This window comes from Spea bombifrons, chromosome 2, assembly GCF_027358695.1.
Source record: "Spea bombifrons isolate aSpeBom1 chromosome 2, aSpeBom1.2.pri, whole genome shotgun sequence".
NCBI classification, from domain to species: domain Eukaryota; kingdom Metazoa; phylum Chordata; class Amphibia; order Anura; family Pelobatidae; genus Spea; species Spea bombifrons.
The window spans coordinates 66,456,723-66,479,672 of NC_071088.1; the positions used below are offsets into that span (position 1 = coordinate 66,456,723).

Genomic DNA, 22,950 nt, shown 5'->3' on the forward strand with positions numbered 1-22,950 from the left:
TATCTATATATATATCTATATATAGATATATATATATATCTATATATATATCTATATATAGATATATATATATATCTATATATATATCTATATATAGATATATATATATATCTATATATATATCTATATATATATCTATATATATAGACATATATATATCTATATATATATCTATATATATATATATATATATCTAGATCTATATATATAGACATATATATATCTATATATATATAGACATATATATATCTAGATCTATATATATATATATCTAGATCTATATATATAGACATATATATATATATATATATATATATATATATATATATATATAGATCTAGATATATATATATAGATATAGATATATATAGATATATATAGATAACATTAATTATACATATTTCCAAATTGGATTTACTAGATTAAATTTCCTAGACTGTTTTTTTTGTCAGTATCGGAGAAATTAAACGCGCACAAGTGCGTAATTCAACCCACTGAAAATCCTAGCACTCAAAACATTGTTAGTATAACTCCAATCACAAATAAGAATTTTCTTGAAATTATACAACCAATTATTTAAAAAAAAATGTTCCAAAGTGAAAAGCGCAATAAAACCATAATGAAATCCAAATACATTTTCAGGAAAAAAAAAAAAAAAAAAAACTATTTGCATGTATATGTTTTGTCAAACATGACGTATTGGAAGCGATTATTTCCGTTCTGAATCAACCTGTCTGCAGGACAAACACACATACCCACGTAACTGTTTCACTTGAGTAAATATGTTATAAATGCTTTATTTGTCATTATTTCATCTATTTATTTTTTTTGCAAGAAGATAATAATTTGGATGAAATTAGGTCTTCAAATCAAATTATTGGGAAAAAAAAAATAAGGGAAAAAATAAAAACCATGCGAAGAACCAAATGTTTTTGCTTATTTCTTCTATAAAAAGCTCTCCAAGACTATGAAAGAAGTCATACCAACAGGAATAATGTTCCTTGTTCCCAGGTTTTTCTTCTATGAATAAAACGCTCATTGAGAAGAGATTTCAGCCACATGTAGCTTATGTGTAAGTGCGAAGCTTAACCATGGTACAACCGGGATGCATCTGGCCTTTAAGAACCACATGAACATCCACAGATTATATTTTATTCATAGACAGATCCAAATTGATAAATACAAGAATCAACTAACCATCATGTGACGGTTCAACTAGGCTACGGCTGCTTCAAGTAAAAGTCAGTCTGTTTACTTTTTCAATGATTCACTGTGCACTTTATCCAAAGTCACTTTTCTTAAGTACACCGTAGCTTTACGTAAGGTATAGCGTGACTATTCGTCATTCACTGTTTTTTTTGTTAGCTTTTTCCAGGACACGCATGTCAAAGTGCATACAAATCATGAGGTAGGGCTGGGCTGCATAATTTTTCCATAGATATCGAACAAAAAATTCAACCTTTATTCTTTCTATACTATAACCATTTTTTACTTTTAGGCACTTTAAAGGTTATGTAAACACCTGTATTAAGCTCATTTGTTTCTCTAAATCCTAATTGTTGTGTGATGCACTACTTGTTACACATGTATCACTGAAGTACAGGATGGTGCAATATAAAGCAATACAATAATAATGTTACATTTTTATTTCCCCAATTTTAAAGCATGTTGGAAAGTTGATGATGATATTTTCTGAAGTGTCACCTCAGAATAAGAAAGTTTTAATTGAAACATAAAAGCAAGGTACATAAAGAAATGGTTGGATGAGTTTAGTGAGCCCTGACCTCAACCCCACTGCACACCATTGGGGTGAACTGGAACGGAGATTGCGAGCCAGGCCTTCTAGTCCAACATCAGTGCCTGACCTACAAAATGCTTGATTGGATGAACGGGCAAAGATTGGGAAATCCTTCTCAGAAGAGTGGAAGCTAGATATATGGATATTTTTAGGATACTGCTGGGCAAATGCCAGCCCTAAAGGCTAATAACTAGGGAGTTCTTAATATTCTACTAAGGTACACTAGTTTTTTTTATTTATTTTTATTTTAAAGAACATGCCTATATTTACTAATGGTTTCTCACTGGCATTACAAGAATCAGGTTTGTAAAATAATAAAAAAAATAGTGTAATCATTTGAGATTTAAAAAAAAAACAGATGTCTTGTTCAGCAGAAAATCAACTGTACAAAAAGAGAATGAGTAGGTTGTTTTCAAATGAGGATACAAAGACCAGCAACAAAAGCAGAGAACAATGAGCTACTCAAAGAACCACTCTGTTGAGAAAAACAAGAGGCCTCCTTTCAGCACAAAAGCAGTATTAGACATAATGGGAGAAAAGTTGTCCCTACTACCCTAATATCTATGCTCTATGCAGAACTTGTTGACAAGAGTTGAAGTAGACAAGACATGAAAATACATAGACTGAAAGCATGCCTTTAACCTCTTTAGTATCTGGGTTTTTTTTGTACCCTATGTACCCTGCGTTTCCTGCCATTTGTTCCATATGCAGGTTGTTTGACCCACACAAGAATTACACATCCTATTTCTTTCCAGCAAAAATAAAAAGGGCTTTCGTGTGAAACCATAGAAACAAGCAAAATGAATAATTACAAGCCCTAATATGTAAAAACTTTTATTCTGCAATCTTGCTTAAAATTTATTTTTACACAATGGCCCACATTTTTCCATGAGGGTCACATTCTATAGGGTACTGTGTAATACTCCTGGCTTAAAGTGCTTGGGGGTATCGAACGGAGGGGAGGGGGTTATACTTTTTACATGTAGTGCTATTGCAATGGAATGTAAGGGCTTTTTAAATTAAATTGATTTGTTTCCTCAATATGGATAACAATCCCATTTTATGTATGCCAATGATGTCACAATGACATCACTGAACTCACTATTTGTTTTTCAAATTTTTGTTTATTTTAATAAAAATTTTTTAAAAAATTCCCTTTGTGGGAAAAGGCAGAGATGTAAAGAATTTCCCCTTTATCCAAAAAGGGAAAGTTCCCTCTGATCACCTCTGCACTGATCACACTGATCAGCAAGCAAAGGGTGGTCTCACCGCATATTGTTTTGATTTAGATTTTTCTTCTGTTCACTCACTTTGCATTTTAGGAAATGCTAAAAACAAACTATTAACATGTCTGTTTATGTTTACTATACTACTGTGTAACACACTTTATTTGCTTCTATTAAGCAAATTGACCATTAAATACGCTATGTGGACTAGCGCCTGATCATTGTTATTTTGTTTCCTTTAAATTAACTTCAAATGCATATTTAGGACATGACAGGAAGTATTTAAAATTATTAACTGAAGGATATAAAAACAAAATTATATTCATACTTATACCATGAATTACAGCATGCTTACCTGTGCTGTCTGAGCATGCTCCAACATCTCCTCAAATTCCTCATATTCTTCATCATCGGGTTCTTGTCCAGAAAGACGAGCTGCTCTGGCCATAAAGTATGGTGGAAGCTCACCAATAGCAGTGCCAGCACCCTGGGGAGGAGGGACAAACAAAACAAATATACTGTAATAATCCTTGATATTTTGTATTCATTAAAGAATGATGTTAACTGAAAAAAACATTTTGCTTGAAGTCTGTACATAAAAAAAGACAAGCAAACAAAAAAGTATACAGCCACACTGACCCTTTAATGGACATATTCCTTACATCAAGAAATAGGGTTTGTCAGGGTTACGGTAACCCGCTGAGGACACATGGGGTAGATTTTCGGAGGGTGATACTGATGGATTTATAAGCGGTCCTTTTGTTTCCCTAAGTGTATTCTGTTTATGCATTTGCCCCTTTCCACACTCCCCAGCTAAAAGCATTGCAGGAGGTGTGTTCATCAGATATACTCGTGATATACTACAGTCAGCTCCAGCACCATCTTAAGTGAATGCAGGGGTCTGTTCAGATTTCAATGTGAGTCATTTCTGCCACTGGTTAACTGCTTTGGGTCATGGATGTTGAGGGCATCTTTTTAATTTTGGAGGAATGCATAGCACTTTAATATGTGTTCTTCTTAGAAGATTTCTTTTGCTGATGCAACCTGACTGTAAATGTGATCAAACAAAATAACCATGTCATTGCTATTATAAGAAATAGTCTTCATGTATAATAATCCTTCCCTCCCATTTTCCTTTGTTTCATATTTCCTTGTAGGAAAAACACACTACATGCATAAATTGCTTAGTCACGTTACAGCCAGAGAAAGTGTTTGCACAACAGCCCAGAAGAGGCCCAAACCAAAGAAGGGTGAGCTACTTGTAAAGCAGAGAAAATAAGATTAGGATTTACCAGAGTCTACATATCTTCGGGTCCAACCTTTAGGTCAGAGGTGCCCAACCTGCGGCTAAGGAATTAGGATGGTTAAAAGAGGTCATGGAGGCACAGTGCTCTCTGCCAGGCATTCAATAAGAGTGTCAGTGGACAAAGGGACAACCTATAGCAGGGGTGCCTGGCAGAGAGCACTGTGCCTCCATGGCCTCTTCTAACCATCCTAATGCTGCAGGATTGGGACTAGAAGAAATACTGTGGTGGTTTAAAAATAATCCATAAAACAGTTGTGAACATAACCTAGTAACGATTCATTGCTAATACATGCTGCTTTACTGTATAATCGTACACGTACACTGCATTATATTCCTGTTTATCATCAGTAATGATGATGGTATGTCTAAGAAAACCCTGGGGTTTTTAGACAGCGAGGTCAAATCAGTATAACAATTTAACAGATATTACCACTTTTTTTTTTCAAATGCTTGTAAACTGGATTTTGTACTAGCACCCCCATAATACATCTGGCACCACTCCAGAGTGAATACAAACACAATTTGGGAACACAAAAAATCTTATCCATTAATTCTCAATCTATACATTTGCTAGTAATTTAGCCACTGCAGTTTACATTACAGTTCTACCTCTATTAAAGGTATTTTTATAAAAGGTATAGAGCTGTACTGTGTTAGCCATACAAAGAGATAGAGCAAATTTAGTATAGGTTATTTTAGTTATGCCTGGAGTACTAGAGAAAGCTTGCGGAAAGTTTTTCATCTTTACTAGAAAGTATTTTTAAGAATACATCCTTATTCATCAGCTTGCTTCGTTGCCATTGTCTTTTACTTTATGTTCTCATTTTCCTTTCTTTTTTAGGGTAAGTTAAATGTGTGCCCAAGGTTACACAAGGAGTACTCTGGCAGCTAATATCTGATGGGAAACGTAGCCGAGTTGGAGTTAAATTCAAAGCAAAGCGAAAGCATGCATAATCCAAAACCAAATCATCTCAAGGCAAAAACCTTAAAAAAGGTATCAAAAAGCCACAAACATAAAATAAATTTCTGATTCTAGGGAGTTGGCCAAATCAGTTATTCACTGCCCCATGTGCAAAAACACAGTATCAAGCATTTTAAGGGGTGATAAAACCTTAAAGGAAGAGCAAAATCTCAAGCCACAAAATTCAGGGTTCAGCTATTTTAGTTCTGAGGCTTATCCCTCAGTCACTCAGCACGCCAAAAAAGGTAGATTATCTTAAAAATTGTTTAAAAATATCTTCTCAACTACTATCACACTTAAAGACACTGGTTAATGAAAAAATCTGAATACATCTTGGCATCACTGGTACCATGAAAATCATGGATTTTATCCATGAAAACGGCTAATTTTCAGTGCTTGTCATAAAGCTTTACAGTTTGATCAGAATGCCACTACTAGAGGAGAAATGTTAGAACAATAGGTCATAATATAAAACTAGAGGGTCGGGGGTTTGGGTGTAAAGTAAGGAAGTTTTACTTCATTGAGAAGGTGATAGATAAGTAAACAGCCTCCCAGCACAAGTAGTAGGGGTTAACACACTAAGGGGATTTAAACATGTGTGGGATTGGATTATGGTCATCATGAATCTAAGATGAGACCAAGGATTCATTAAGGTCTAAGTCTTTACAGCAGGAAAATGGGCAGAAAGGATTTGGTCAAGGGTTCTTACGCGCTGTCAAATTGTGTTTTTATATTTATTATCAGTGACAAAAGAATTTAAACATAAGATTCTGTAGCGCTGTTATAATAGAGTAGAGGGAGAGTAAAAAGAATATTGCTGCTGGAATCTTCCAACAAATAGGTTGATTAACTAGGCAAAATGGGAGGTTCAATTTAATGGAGAAGGATTATGCTAATCCTGAAAACAGCATGTTATACATATAGTTAATTTAATCAACCTTGTGGTTGTGGCAGCACCATGAGATTTCTGATGGAAAAAAACAAGCCTTCTGGCTTGTCTGGTGTTTGTAGTGTTTAGCAATGCTTCTACTACCTTAATTTTAAGTGGAAGGGTTTTCCATCACCTTTACCCACCATAACTTACGTAATGGTATTTCTTGTGCTCCCCCAAAGCCTCAAGTATCACAACCTCATGCTGACGAGTCCCATTAAGGACGAAACAGCTGTCCATGAGTGGTGATCTGGCTACTGCACCTCTTACCCGAGTTTTGTCTAAAGACTGTCCTGTACAGCGGGCAATTACTTTTAAGGGATCCATGTATAAAGTGGATATAGAGGCAAAGGTGATCTTTGTTGACCTTGTTTGCATGCACCTACCCAGAATCTCTTGTGGTTGTGGCAGCACCATGAGATTTCTGAGGGAAAAACAAGCCTTCTGGCTTGTCTGGTGTTTAGCAATTCTTCTACTACCCACTATACATATAACGCGACAGAGAAAAATTGAGTATAGTTTTAATGATGGGCATGCACATCAGTATTATGTAATAAACATATCAACTAAATAAGTTAGTCCCATCTAATCTTTTTTTAGTCTTCAATAACATTAACTTATTTGCTAATATTTCGGAGCATACTTACCCACATGCAAGCCTCTAGCCTAACTTTGGAGATGATAGTCCATAGTGTAATAGCGCCGTCTACGCCTTCCTCTTCTGGACACATAATTTCATCAGGATAAGGTGGTTCGGGAAAATTAACCGAGTTACATTCATAAGCAGCAAGTGTCACAGACGCTATGTGTGGACCCTGTGAATACAAGATTATTATCACGGTCAATTTCACATGAAGCACAGTACATATCACATGTATTGTCGTTTTTAATTATTTTATTGACTTTTCAACGCTTAATTAAAAGGACACTGTCGAGAAAACAGATCTGCCAAGTAACTTAATTCCTATGTAAAACCATCCATTTTTTCCAGAGTTTGGACACAACTAAGGAGAAATAGTATGAGTGACATTTCAGAATAAATTAAACACTGAATTCCTATTTTCTGTACTATTAATATTGCTTTTGGGGCCAGTCTAGCAGCTGGAGTTAATTTATTTGATTAAGTTTACATAACAATTGGTACATTATTAAAAAAACAAACAAACAAAACACATGGAAGTAAAAGGAGGAGGTACCTGGCCTCAAAACACAAATTTATATTAATATATATATTATATAGATATGTGTATAATATGTATAGGGTGTGTATATATCACCATCTGACTTCACACTAAAAAAAACTATTTGCATTACAAAAGAGGGGTCAAATTACAGACTTCTGTAAAGACGGGCTTCCATAGAAATACAACTTTCTTGTTCATTGTACCCAAATCCAGGATATGCTGGATGGACAGGACCTATGTGTGAGTTGCTGTCCAAACTTTCTGTCTGGATACCTCACCAATAGTAAGGGGCACTAAAAGCCTCATACACCTTTATCCTGGAATCAGAACAGAGGCTAGATTTGTTCATAAAGTGAAGCATATCTTGAGATGACAAGACGGCTTTAGGGACAGATACTCTTTTGAACAGACAGATTTTGGGTGATGGCTATGTGCCAGGCAAAGGCAAAGGCAATCTTTGGAACACAGTCTTTGTTATAGACCTTCCCTGGAACACAGTCTTTCCCTAGGATAGACATTCTGGGGAACAATCATAACAGGAACACACGTTCAAGAGAAGAATTATTTCTGAGGAATTATACTGGGAGTGTGCCTAGTCTGAGGAGCTAGAAGACCAGGAAGAGAGAAATTTTTATTAAGGGCTATAGAGGAGTTCTATGGAGACAGCCCACCTAGACCCTTCTTTCCCTACAGATAATACTTGAGTATTTTTAGTTGATGTTATAGTTAGTGTTGTGTAGGTTTGTTGAAGTTATTGTATTTGTTGACTATTTAAGCTGATAGCATGGGCTCGTTTAACCCCTTAATGACCGAGCTGTTTTTTTCTCCTCTTTTTGTACCCTTTGTGACCGAGGCCGTTTTAAATTTTTTGCGGTGCTTCAGTTTAGCTGTAATTTTATTCTGTAACATTTAGTGTACCCACATATCTTTTTTTCAGGACAAGAAAGGCTTTCTTTGGATACCATTACTTTGATCATATCTTACTATATTAAAAAATATATATATGGTGCAAACTGTAAATGACTTTCATTTGAAAAATATTTTTAAATCCTTGTAATCATGCCCCCATGTGCTACTTGGGACATCTTTGAAGCTGGCCAATTCAACTTACCCCCATCAAACATATCATTGTGAAAACTAGGCTGTCAGTCTTAGTTGTGGTAGTTTTTTTTTTTTACCATTGTGCATTTGGTATGATTTTCTGGTGTCACTGTCGAACATCACCCAATATGCGTTCAGCAGCATCTTCGGAGCACAGAGATATGATTAGCTTTGTCTGGTTGTTTGGGGGCTAAAAAGGCCACATATGGAAGGTGCAATTTTTATTTTTTATTTTGACATCTGGTCAGCCTATGCCTTACCTGTATCCAACCTGCAGGGGAGCTCAGAGTTCTCAGGTAGGTCAGGAGAGACCCTCTTAAGAAATATCTTGCGCAATGGCACTACAGGTCGGTCACTGTTGTGTGTTCCGGGGCGAGTTTTCAGGGTCACTGAATGCCTCGATAATGAAGCATTTCAGCAACAGCGTTTGAGCTTAGGGGGCAATCGTTTTAAAATCTTTTAAAATTGCTGCAATCATGGCATTTCACTGGGATCAGCGGCTTTGCAGGATTCACAGAGGCCTCACGAGTGCGGCTACCTAAGGGTATTGGAAGGAACCCCCTCCCTCTAAGTGTAAACAGTGTCTAGTTTCCAAAAATATGTTGTTTGATGGGGTACATTTATTTGGATGCAGAATGATCAGATGTAAAAATTCCAAGTTGAAAAACTTGACTGCACATGTCCCAAATGTGGCCTTTTAGCCCCTAAACAACGAAACCTACACTTGGGTGGTATCACTGTATTTGGGAGATGTTGAGGAACACATACTGAGGTGCTGTTTAGAAGTGGCATATAAAAAGGAGCTGTAAGTCACAAAAAGAAAAAACACAAAAAACAACCACCACAAACTGACAAAAGCTGGTGTCAGAATTGGTATATCAGTGAAGTACTATGGGAGTGTCTAGTTTCCAAAAATATATGTTTTAATGGGTTAAATTGATCTGGTCGACTTCAAAGATGTCCCAAATAGGACATGAGCCCAGGATGACCGGATTTTAAAAATACGTTAGAAATATGCTAATTGTTATTGCTTTATAACTTGTAAAAGCAAAAAACAAGAGCATTTTTTGTGATGTACCTGGCACGTCACTGGTCATTAAGGCGTTAATTATCAATATATTTATGTCAAATCAAGAATTCCTTAAAGAACAAATCTTGAAGGAGGGTCATAATTTCTTACAAGGGCCAGAATTAAATTAGACTATTTATTCAATAGAGTCTGCTGTATTTTTGGCCCATTACTGAGAACTCAGGGTCTCACCTGGTCCCCATGGTTTCCTTAGGTGCCTGTGCTCTTTCACTGGGGAGAGAAGCAGTGTCTCGCCAACACAGTTTTATATAGGGGATAACCCTATCTGTAAGCCACTCCCTCAGAGGTAGGGTGACCTGGAGAATTGCCAGGTATGCCCATAAGAGTAATGTAGCAACTTCAAATACACAGTTTGAGTAGTGTTAGTGTGACCTAAAACTGTTTATTGTATCGTAAGATCATAAACGGTCAACACTGACCTCTTACGAGTGTGTTTGTACACATGTAAAGATTAAATCACTTTTTAAATGCATACACAGTATAGTTCTAGCTCCCATATTATTGTGCTGTGTAGATATGCTTACTTTACAAATACATTTCCTATGATTTCACTTTTCTTTGTACTCTGCCTCATTTGTACCCGCAATGTTATATCATGTGTACGCCATTCTGCCATTTCTAATGGACATGACAGAAATGATCCAATAAAAGGCAACATAGCAATAGTTTGATTTCTCTGTTTTACAATGTATTAAAATGAACCATGGCTGTTACTTGTCATTTTTCCTCTACAAAGAGGAGTGAGCACTTCACAAACTTAGGAATGCCATTGATTTATAACTGCAATTTGATGAAAATACATACTACAATGCTATGCTCTCTATAAGTGCTGCCAAAAGCCATTGCCTTGACTTCAACCCAAACAAAAAAACTAGACATGGCATGCGATTCATCATTTTATACAAACTTACCACTTCAAAAAGTATTTCCTAGACTAAAACAAACCCCCCAGATGTGTATGAATCAGAAATTTACTAACATTAAATGTGTTAAGTTCACATGTTGAGTCTTTGTTTAGGTTATTTTATAATTCCTTACTGCATGTATTTTTGTATAAACCTATCAAAAAACTAAACATTCAACAGAAATTTCAAATAGTAGCAGACTGTTTCTACTATCATAACAACGGCTGCATCCAACTTACCTGAAAGTTTTGATAGCTTTCTAATCTTTAGATGCTATATGACGGTTTAATTTCACATATAGGTTAATAGTGACCTTAAAGGGGAACTCCTACCATTTTCTTCTGCATGTTGCAGATTTCAATTGTCAGAGTACTTAGCAGTATGTGCTTATTAAGTTTTTGTTAGCGTCGCAAATATAGATGCTTAAGATCATAAGTAAGAACATTTGTCACAAATTGGAGCATAAATATTTGTTGTATAACACGCTGACTAGACCATGAGTCAATCAGCTGCTGTGCGCCATTTTCCAATAAGCTTTTAGAGTGTGAGAACTAGCTTCTGAAATGGCTTTGGATTAGGTGTAGATGAGTACTCATGTGAAGTAAATTATAAAAAGGTACTATTTCTGTGACTTCCTGAAAAATATTATATACATATTACTTACAAACATATGTCAATAACAAACCATAGAAACTCAGAATTTAAACGCAGATAAAAACTGGTCACCCCATCCGGTGTGCCCAGTCAAGCTTTATTCAGTCCTTGGTGTCTACCACTTATGATGGGAAGTTTTTCCAGATATCTAGCACCCTCTTAATAAAGGTTAAATCATTATGGTTGGATTTTCCCTTGAATTTAGTGTTGTCTCCAATACTTATACTAAATGGCTGGATAGTTTTGCCTTTCTAGCGCTTTAAAAACTCTCCCAAGAAGTGATAAAAAAAAAAAAAAAAAAAAAAAAAAAATGGTTTTAGATGCTCATTTATTTTTAAGGATTTTCTCTAAAATATTATAGACAGAGCAGTAAGAATATTTTAGGTTGAATTCATACTACTTATCCTACTTTCATACTGCAAGAGCCCCTGATGGTGATTACTGTCAAATACTATTTTGAATTGGAGTTACGGCTTAAGTTTTGCTTTGTAAAACTCAAATCCCTCTTGTAAGGCCATTCTACCCTGCAGCCAGGAGATCATGATGTGCTTCTTACATCTAACAGCACAACTTCCAGTAATAGGTCATGATGTCTATTATTCCAGCTGTGCCGACGCCAAAAAAAACAGAATATGAAAACAGAAAGTCATAAGACCAAAACACTTACGGTGCAAAATAAGTGAAAAAAAGTAATTTATTTAAAAAAATATATAAAAAAAAACACAGCTGCAAAACTTCACCGTCTGATATTTACCATGCCGTTTAACATAATCCAACAACTAACAATAACACAAGGCTGTAATGGAAATGAAAAGGTACAATTATGGAAAAATCCACAAAACCTACTGCTATTTTTTTCATACTGTAAAAGACAAAAGACTTGAACAGCGTTTGCTTTTTGCGGTAAACAGACAAAACAAAAACCCCCACAAAGACTCAATGGATCATGTGCCTGATTTTCAACAACTTTAACCAGCTGTCCAAAATGAAGTCACCACAACTTCATCCTATGGTTTTGGCAGTATCTGCATGTGATATGATGTGGACATCTGCTTCTGCTAAAAGTTCATATTTACAAAAGCCACAGTTTCATCCCCCTGAGCCTGTCTTCTGCACTATATGCCAAAGTATTTATACAGAAAACTCTATGACCAAATAACGTCTGATTCTCAAACACGGACAATGAACATTCTTAGGAGTCTTTCCTATAATCGCAGAGAGGGCTTTCTGGACATACTGAATCCTCCTTTATACCTTTAATATTTGTATGCACAGTATTTAACACAGGTTTCTTTAACATGCAATGGGAAAGCTACCTACAACAGTGAATGGATAAACTTATAAATATATACTATTATTTTACATTAGCATACTATACAAATACATTGTATTAATTTACCTTTCAGTTCCCAGGCTGCCTGAAGTAAATAAGTTGCTCACAGAAAAAAAGCTACTTGTATACTCATTACACTCATACTAAAAACATAGTAGGTGGTATAAAGACTTGGTCTGAGAGAGACAATGTCATTGGGGAAACCAGAATATGTTAGAAGGGATGCGACCATCCTACTACATATCTTCACACATTTACCATAATTATTTTTAAAGACGCGATTTTAATTTTATTAGAATCTACCCATGTCTCCCAACTCCAGGTGTTGCCATCTGAGGCTTCATCTGCTCCCTATTACTCACCTACAAACTAATTATTTACAAGGATTTTTCTTTGAACACATATCACTCTTTGACCCAGTTAGCTCCTGGAAAATGAATAAAATAAATTTAGAAATAAAATTATAAAATAAAAGTAAACATTTTTACTTCCCTGGTTTTCCTCTATTGTATTTTTTTTTACCTTGAATTCATCATTCAAAAATGCTTGCAGAAGCAAAAACAAAAGTAAAAGCAAAAAAAAGATCTTTAGATTTTTCAGGCCTAGGCAAAAGTCTATTGTTATATATGTCTATAGTTATATATTTACTGCCTTCTGTCTCATTATAGGGGCATTCATTAAAGCTTTGCCATTTTCAAGATTTGTTTTTTTTACTTTTTACAAGAATTTGTAAAACTAAATCCAAACAAAGACTATTTTGATTGGTTGACTTGAGTAGATTAGGTAGGTCAAATGGTTTTGCCATCAAATTCCAGGTTCCTATCCATAAAAAAAAATAGTGTGTATATATCTTGGGACATGAATAAACTTTACTGATTGTGCGAGATCTATAACCCAATTTGGTAATTCTCTAGTAAAGGAACAAGCAAAGACAAAATACATCCTGATTCCCATGGTGATTCACCTGAGAAATATTTTACTTGCCATAGCTTACTGGAGACCCACTGGAGCCTGCGGTTAGACTGGAATGTGATTCGCTACAAATTCCAAAGTGATTTATAAATGGAAAATCAGGCAATGACTGGTCATTGGGATGACTGGCATAAGTCAGGCTAACGGCTGTCTCAATGACTCTCCTTAAACCCTTATATTGGTAAATGAAAGAGCAAGTCATATTCCTAGCATTCTATAGATAAATTGATGTTGATGCTGATTAACATTCTTATTTACAACCCTATAATTATATATATATATATATATATATATATATATATATATATATATATATATATATATATATATATATATAATTACTTGAGACTCACAATTTACCAACATGAAGTTACTTGGTGACATCAGAACAGCAGCCGTCACAAAAGCCGAAACATTAATGGGATCAATTTCTGGAGTGCAGAAGCACAATGGCAAACCTTTTACATTGACACTCAAATTTTGCAACATATAGATGCAAAAAGCTCTCAAGAAGAACAGTGAAAGGTAAGACACAAGGAAGGTGTATAGATTCATTTCAATATACATGTTTTAAATACATGATAAAACCCAGGTAGTCATGGCAACTAGGAAAGTCATTGTCTATAATTTTAACTGCTGGAAAATTGCCTTTTTTTTTTTTACAAAGTGGATTCGTGTGTCTAGCAGATGACTTTTGCTTTGTAAGTCTATGTGGCTATTCTGAGCTTCAGCAAATTTGTCAAAACTCTAAGTATTAGACAACATTGAATAAACTGGTATAATACTATAGGGATAGTACAGAGGCCTAAACAATTCGGGCAACTTTGATATGGTGATATATCAGTTTCATATCCCTGTCAAAAGGATATACACAATAAAACATTCAACTACATAAACATTATTAAAACATAGAGACCAACATCTACTTAAATTTAAAAAGAACCAGCCACCTTAAAAACATACGAATAAACAATAAACCATAGAAAGAAAATGTTTTTAACACTATCAGTGCAGGTTTTTTTTTTTACATAACTGTTGAGCACATTATACAATCCTCACCAGAATATGACATGCGAATGTATGAATTTGGATAAAATAGCATTAACTATATTCAGTATTAAAAGACATGCACTTAAGGCATAACATGTCTTTATAAAAAGCTGGTTTGCATGACCATTTATCTTCATTTGCATATGGTGGTAAAATAATGTAAAAAAAATAACATTTTTAATAATAATCATAATAAACTGCAATGTCACTTCCACCGAACTAAAATATCAAATAATGTAAGCACAGAATTTTCTATACCCTTCACTAAAACGGGCCTGTTGGTCTAAATGATTACTGAAACATTGATTACTAACTTATTCCTGGATGACCTAAATGTACAAATTATGAAATATTTTAAGAACAACATTATCCCTTGCAGGTATTTCAGATTTATTCAGATTTATTCACTTTTTTGCACCCATTCAGGAACTATTTGCTTTCTGGATGATTAAGGGAAATTTCCTGACAGCAAAATGAAACAGTTAAAGCTAGCCTGGAAAGTAAATACATATATTTTTAGATGAAATGCTATAATTAACATTTCAGGAAAAGTTACAGATTAACTCCAAAATTAAGTTTACACACAGTAACAGAAAATCCAAAGGAGGATGTTAAAACAAAGTGAGAACTTAAGCAAAATGTTCCTTTTTTTTTTTTTTTTTTTTAAAGAAATGAGAAACTTTACAGTTTTCCCATTTTTGAGAACTGAGAAAAGCATTTTAACATGTATTGCCTAAAATCTGGTCACGCCTGCATAACAGGTCTTAAGGCAGATCAATTATTTAGGCTTAATGAAGCCCGAGGCCTTAATACTAACGCACAGGGCTTAGGAGGCACTTTAGAGGGGGTGGCATAAAAAGCCACCCCCGTCGTCCGTTTGGATGCCTTTATCCAGTGCCGGTCTTGAGGTTTGTTCCCCCAGATATATTTGTGATAAAAGAGTTTCTGTAAAATGCAGAGCTTCGTGGACAGCCTCTCCCCTGTTCCTTCAATCAGGCACTGTTAATCTGCTTGGCCATAGAGATGGCAGAGGCAAAATGTTTGGGCACAGAGATGGCATGGTTACACCGTTTAGGTAGCAGGGATGGCACTGCTACACTGTTTGGGGGCAAAGATGGCACTGTTTGTATTGTTATACTACGCGTTATAGCATATATAGTTTTATGTTATACAAATCTTAGATGGGAATTAATGTGTGAATATGTACAATCAGGCGTTAATTCCAGGTGTGGCCACATCAGGGCAGTAGATCTATGGCTGTATTGTCCTAAGGTTGTAAAGACCACAGGTGATGATAGAAAGTCTTGTCTGGTCAGAGGGAAACATCTTCAAAGGATCCAAACACTGCATAACAGCAGCAACTAGAGATCTAAAAATACGGGTTAAAAAGTTTGTTTGTTTTTTCCTGGAAATTGATTTAAAAAAAAAAAAAAATGCTGAGTGGAGCAGTTTTACAAAATTAAAATTATTTTGAAATTGCTTGAAATAAAAATACAGCTTATTTAGTAAATAATTAACTATTTCTATACATGAGTTGAGGTAATCCCCCCTTTCCCTAAAATAAACCATCTTCTCTAATTCTCCTACATGAATTGGACTGGGAGAGCAATCACAATCGTCCAATCAGGTTTGCACCTTAGCACCAATTGCAAATGGAAAAGTTAAGTAACTGGCATTATTTGTGCCAGTCGGATGTGGACACATTGCATCTTTCATAAAGGTCTTCATGTAATATAGATTGAATGCCATGTAATAAACATTATTTATCATTATAAAAAGACATTCCACACTCCATTTTGTTTAAATTTTTTCCAAATTGCCCCCCCCCCAGACCTTCCCATCTCTAGCCAGCAACCAAATGGTTCCCCATTAAACCTGGTTAGGACTTTCTTCCATACCAAGGACCAGTCAGCTTAGTATAGGCAGTAATACAGGAGAAGGGCTATAATCACACACCTGGAGATCTCAGGACAGGTAGATTTGATCACGCATGTTCGGTATAAATTGTAAATAAGAAATTGTACAATTGTATCTATCTATATATTGTAAATAGGGATTATAGTATTTGTTGTACATTTAAAATATTCTAGTAAAGTCTTGTTTTATCGTAACCAACATTGTGGGTTCCTGGATTCCTGTTTTTAATATATTTTGTGCTGCATTATGGGGAAAATAGATGCTTTCAGTTAGAACCCTAATATTTAGAGCTGAAACAACGAATCGATAAAATCGATAATCGATAACGGAAATCATCGATAACGATTTCCGTTATCGATTAATCGAGTGATCGATTCGTCGTTGGAGCACTAGGCTCCTTTTACTTACCTCCGCCAGCGTTCCCCGCTTCTGCTCCACGCTCTGCAGTCTCCGCCTTCTTCAAGCTACGTGACGACGGATGTGACGCGCGTCTACTATCAAGTTGGAAGTGGAACAAGTTCGTAGCGGAGGTAAGTACTCTTTATGTCTATTGTCTGTGCGAATGTTTATGTGCGAGACTGGGTGCGCGGCAGAGTGTGTGTGTGTGTGTGTGTGTGTGTGTGTGTGCGGCAGAGTGTGTGTGTGGGTGCGCGGCAGAGTGTGTGTGTGGGTGCGCGGCAGAGTGTGTGTGTGGGTGCGCGGCAGAGTGAGTGGGGGGGGTGCGCTGCACAGTGAGTGGGGGGGTGCGCTGCACAGTGGGGGGGGGTGCGCTGCACAGTGGGGGGGGGGTGCGCTGCACAGTGGGGGGTCCGCGGCACAGGGGGTGGGGGGTCCGCGGCACAGGGGGTGGGGGGGCAGGGGATGCAGGGCAGGATGTGAGTGCAGGGCAGAGTGGGGCCAGGAGACTGGATGCAGGTCAGAGTGGGGGTGAGAGGGCAGGGTGGAAGACTGGGTGCAGAGCAGAGTGGGGGTTGGGATGCAGGGCAGGGTGTGAGACTGGGTGCAGAGTAGAGTGGGGGTGGGGGGGCAGGGCAGGGTGTGAGACTGGGTGCAGAGCAGAGTGGGGATGCAGGGCAGGCTGTGAGACTGGGTGCAGGGCAGGCTGTGAGACTGGGTGCAGGGCAGGGCAGGGTGTGAGACTGGGTGCAGGGCAGGGTGTGAGACTGGGTGCAGGGCAGGGTGTGAGACTGGGTGCAGGGCAGAGTGGGGATGCAGGGCAGGCTGTGAGACTGGGTGCAGGGCAGGCTGTGAGACTGGGTGCAGGGCAGGCTGTGAGACTGGGTGCAGGGCAGGGCAGGGTGTGAGACTGGGTGCAGGGCAGAGTGGGGATGCAGGGCAGGCTGTGAGACTGGGTGCAGGGCAGGCTGTGAGACTGGGTGCAGGGCAGGCTGTGAGACTGGGTGCAGGGCAGGGCAGGGTGTGAGACTGGGTGCAGGGCAGGGTGTGAGTGTGGGTGCAGGGCAGAGTGGGGGTGGGGGTGCAGGGCAATGTGGGGGTGGGGGTGCAGGGCAGAGTGGGGGTGGGGGGTGCAGGGCAGAGTGGGGGTGGGGGGTGCAGGGCAGGAGACTGGGTGCAGGGCAGAGTGGGGGTGGGGATGCAGGGTGTGAGTGTGGGTGCAGAGCAGAGTGGGAGACTGGGTGCAGGGCAGAGTGGGGGTGGGGATGCAGGGCAGGGTGTGAGTGTGGGTGCAGGGCAGAGTGGGTGCAGGGCAGAGTGTGAGTGTGGGGGCAGGGCAGAATGTGGGGGCAGGGCTGGGTGCAGGGCAGAGTTGGAGACTGGGTGCAGGGGCACAGTGCAAAGTGCTGGGTGCAAAGTGCTGGGTGCAAAGTGCCAGGGCTGGGGCAAAGTGCTGGGTACAAAGTGCTGGGTGCAAAGTGCAAAGTGCTGGTGCAAAGTGCTGGGTGCAAAGTGCTGGATGCAAAGTGCCAGGGCTGGGGCAAAGTGCTGGGTGCTGAGTGCTGGGTACAAAGTGCTGGGTGCAAAGTGCCAGGGCTGGGTGCAAAGTGCAAAGTGCTGGTGCAAAGTGCTGAATGCTGGGTGCAAAGTGCTGGATGCAAAGTGCCAGGGCTGGGGCAAAGTGCTGGGGGCAAAGTGCTGGGTGCAAAGTGCCAGGGCTGGGTGCAAAGTGCAAAGTGCTGGGGCAAAGTTTCTTGAACAGTAATAGTCCACCTCTTTTCAGAATGTTTGGGGTTATTTTGTTTCATAAATATTGTGTTTGGGTTCTTGTACTTTGAAAATATTGTTTTTTATTACATCATAACAAAATAAGAATGTTAATGTAAATTTTAAGTTGTTTTTTAACATCCAGTTCATTAAATTCTTTTAAATAAACGAAAAATTTGCATATTGTTTTTTTTATCCGATTAATCGATTAATCGAAAAAATAATCGGCCAACTAATCGATTATTAAAATAATCGTTAGTTGCAGCCCTACTAATATTAGATAGATTGTGTTAACGAAGAAGCCGGAGAGTGTGTCTATCAGTGCCTATACGTTTTATAAATGTATCCGTAGATTCATTCTCCTGGATAAGTGTAGCTATAGTAGCTAGGACGACACATTAGCCGCCAGTTGATGTTTGCGAATAAATATCTGGGTTTCACTGATGTGTGTTTGGATTTATCTGTTGATAGGATCCGTTGTAAGTTTAAGCACATGGCACATTTTAAAGGCCCTCTGGTATGCTGTGCATATGCATATATACATCTAACAATATCTTGATGTATTAATAATTGAGCAATCTCCATTTCTAAAACTAATAGTATGGTGCGCAAATGTACAGTAATAGTGGTTGCAGTTAGAGGACTGCACTGGGAGGCGGGTCCCGCGGGACCCGCCAAAAAACTTGCGGGCGGTCTTGCTGGGGCTGCGGGCGGTCAGGCACTGTACCTGCGGGTCCCGGTAATCCCGCGCAGTCCCGCAAGGCTGCCTTCTTGCTGCTCCCTTACAGTGTCTCCTAGCTTGCTCCGCCCAGGAACAAAACGGAGTCACGTGATGTGACGTCACTTCTTGTGACTCCGCCTTGTTCCTGGGCGGAGCAAGAGAAGAGACGCCGTGAGGGAACAACTCGAGGGCAGCCGCGCGGGAAATCAGGTAAGGAGGCGGGCATGATTGGCCACAAATGTGGCGGGAGCGGATCACCCACATTGCGGGAGCGGGATTAAAAACCGCGGGAGCGGGATTAAAAAAGCAGTCCCGCGCAGGGCTCTAGTTGCAGTTACAGACCACGCTCAGATTATGGACTGGCCATGGGCTAATTCAACAAATTTGAGCATATGTGATCTTTCCAGTTAACATGGATGACTGATATTTTAAGAGAAGCTTATTATCTCTTAAAATAAAATCTTTAAAATGGTGCACAAAACAAACTAAATGTACAAATAGATACTTGGTATCCACGCTTAAAATACAGAGAGGAAGAGGTGGAGCTCAGAGGAAAAAGGTGGAGTTTACAGAGGGGGGTGGGAACAAAAGAGGAATAGGTGGAAGACGGAAAATAAAAATCTCCAGCAAAATACAATACACTTAGGTCTGTAAATGATTTTTTAACATCAGTGTTTTTACAATATGTAGGTTTAATATTTCCTTTTTTTGTGTTTGATGTACATACGCAAATTATACATTCTTTTATCAGGAACAATAAGGCTTTTATTTGAAACCATAACAAAAAATAAAAACCGACTGCTCCTATGTAAAAAAATAAATGTTTTCCAATTTGTTTTTAGAATTTCTCCTAAACACATGTTTATGTCTGGTGCGTTCTTCACATATATATATATATATATATATATATATCTTATTTTCTTTAAAGGGGGGCTCATTCATCCCTTACATAGTATTCTATAGGGTACTATTTTTAAATACTTTTGACTTAAAGTATTTTGTGGTGGTGAACAAGGTGGTTTATACTTTTTAAATATAGTACTAGGGAAATGGTATGTCGGGGCTTTTTAAATTTTTTTCCACTGTATGCGTGTGTTATATAGTTAGAAAAATGTGTTTCAACTTTCTCTCTTATTCGATTCAACTGATTTGCTGTAGCGATGGTATCTTTTGTTTCTAAGTACCATTTATTTCTGCACATCAAGGCTATCTGATCACATTTTCATTTACCTTACCTTAAACCAATTTAAGACTAGATACCTACACCCGATACATACTACTACTACTCAGTAAAATAATGGACTTTTCTCTATTCCAAAGTAGTGGTTTGTTCTGCTTCCTCAAAATAACTATTATGCACAAAGGTGGGAATTATCCTGACACCGTGGACATATTAAAATTTTCTTCCCATAGAGCTCACATTTGTTTCTGTTGTACAGGATAAAAAGCATGTAAGCTGCAAAAGGTGAGTCACTCTTTACAATAGTAGAACTTGTCAGGCAATCATAAAAGGTAAATGAAAGGGGTAAAAAGAACAAAACAAAATCCTACTGGCCTGCAGCCATTAATATGCCAGGAAATACATTATTTCATACTCATCTCTCCAGTAATTGTGCCATCAACCACCAAACACAAAGCAGTAAGGGTAATACCAAACCACGGTACTTTGGCTGCCTTTCATTCTCTCTTCGCAAAACAGCAGCAGCGGATCAAAAGTACCGTCATAGTTTTAAAATAGGAATTCTTCTTCAAACCCACACTCTACTTAACGTCGTGCCATCATGTGCTTTTTACAAATAATGCAGAACTTCTGTCAAACACGTGTAAACATGGTCAACCATGAAAAATGCTAATTAGTCAGCTTAATCAATGAAAATCAGACATGAAAAATTTAGACAACCCATTTTTTGAATGGAAAGTTGAAACATTGAATCTTCTGTATTAAGCATACGCTTTTAGATCAAGTGTAAACGATACTATGACTGAGATCAACAGTGAACATCACTTTCCAGTAGAAAGAACCATAACAGAGTCCTACTCATCTTTTCTACTATGTAACATCATAAGCAAATTCAGTAGACCTTTTTATTTTTTTCTATTTCAAACTGTGCACGGTCTATGCTTTCCCTATAGTGATGTATTGCCTATTTGTATGTTGTTTGCTTACAAAGAAGAAGTTCCAACAACATCCTTGTCAAAGATGTTCCATTGTATGGTTGTAAAAAGCGCACTTCTACCTCTTATGAGATCTAAAACATTATATCAAAATATATGGATCCTTGAGTTTTAGTGTGTGTTTATTTCCAGTAAGTTATTTGAATGACCAAAAGCCTGCAGAGGAAACAAATGCATCAGTTGAATATTGGTAATTAGTTTGTGTGTGACATATGTTGATCTTAAATGTTTAAAGAATGAATATGAATTATGATATTAAGGAAAAATAATAAAAAAAGCAAAGACCAACTGGAAAGCCTATGTTGTACAGGGTTAATTTCAGAAACAGAAAGCTTCCAGTTTCCTTTTGTTGTAGCCCCAGCATCTTGAGCTGTACCTTTCCTGGTATGACACTAAATCCGTGAAAGAACACAGAATGAAAGTATGCAAACTCATGCATGTTTACTCTGCCAAAACCATTGTTTGCCCAACATTAACGTGCCAAGAGTTACGTACTTCAGCTAGAATCATTGATGCTGAATTGGCACAAAGATTAATTTAACGTAAACCAAAGAGGGAAACATCACCATCTATATGTTTTCTAGCTGCCTTCTATTAAAATCAGACTTGTTTCCCATGCTAGTCTATTTTTGTGCTATGATATGTCGACTTCCTGTCCCTGTCTCTGCACGACAGACTGACTCATATGGTGGGTACAAATTTGCATATAGCAGACAAGTAATTTTTGCATCCAGAAATCTAGTTTTCCACTTAAACTGGCCATAGCAGATGTTTAATGCATTATGGAATGATTCACAAAAGCTTATATTTAGAAAATGATTTCATGTTACAGTTGGTTAATGGGGACCTCAGTCCCCGCAATACATCATCCCTGTGCAGGAAAAGGAAAACACAAAGCGGACGATACACTAACTCGCAAATATAGCATATCCCTTGCCTGTGATATCTGGAGGGTGTCTTACTGCACGTACCGAATATATACCTGCAGAAACCGTGGCCACTATCGATTGGCGTACATACATACATACATACATACATATATATATATATATATATATATATATATATATATATATATATATATATATATATATATATATATATATGTGCGACTATTACTTTTTCCATTTTCTGATTTACTTTGTATCCTTTTTATCTGAAATAGGTAGGAGGGGAGCTGGATAGTTCCCAAAATGATATATATATAAATTATATATAATTTAGCCAAACATTATGGATGCACCCAGGTGAATTTTCTTGAAGTTGTGTGAAGGGTTACTTGTAATACATAAATAGAAATGCATATATTCACACATCATCATAGATATCTAAATAGAAAAAGAAAAAAAAAATCTAGTTTGAGTTTCCTTTTTTAATAGGAAAGGGGAGCGCAAAACAAAATGCGTCAAAAAAAAAAAAAAAGCATATTTACATAATATGTTTCTGGACAGCTGCATATGGAG

General features: G+C 37.5%; 1 protein-coding gene across 1 annotated transcript in view; it reads right to left on the reverse strand.

Moving 5' to 3' along the window:
* VMP1 (vacuole membrane protein 1) overlaps positions 1 to 22,950 on the reverse strand; it is a 75,092-nt gene that overhangs the window by 29,339 nt on the left and 22,803 nt on the right. The window contains exons 6-7 of the mRNA XM_053454595.1: positions 6,870 to 7,037; positions 3,380 to 3,511 (exon numbers count right to left, since the gene is read on the reverse strand). Of these exons, the coding sequence (XP_053310570.1) occupies positions 3,380 to 3,511; positions 6,870 to 7,037 (300 nt within the window). The remainder of the gene's footprint in view (positions 1 to 3,379; positions 3,512 to 6,869; positions 7,038 to 22,950) is intronic.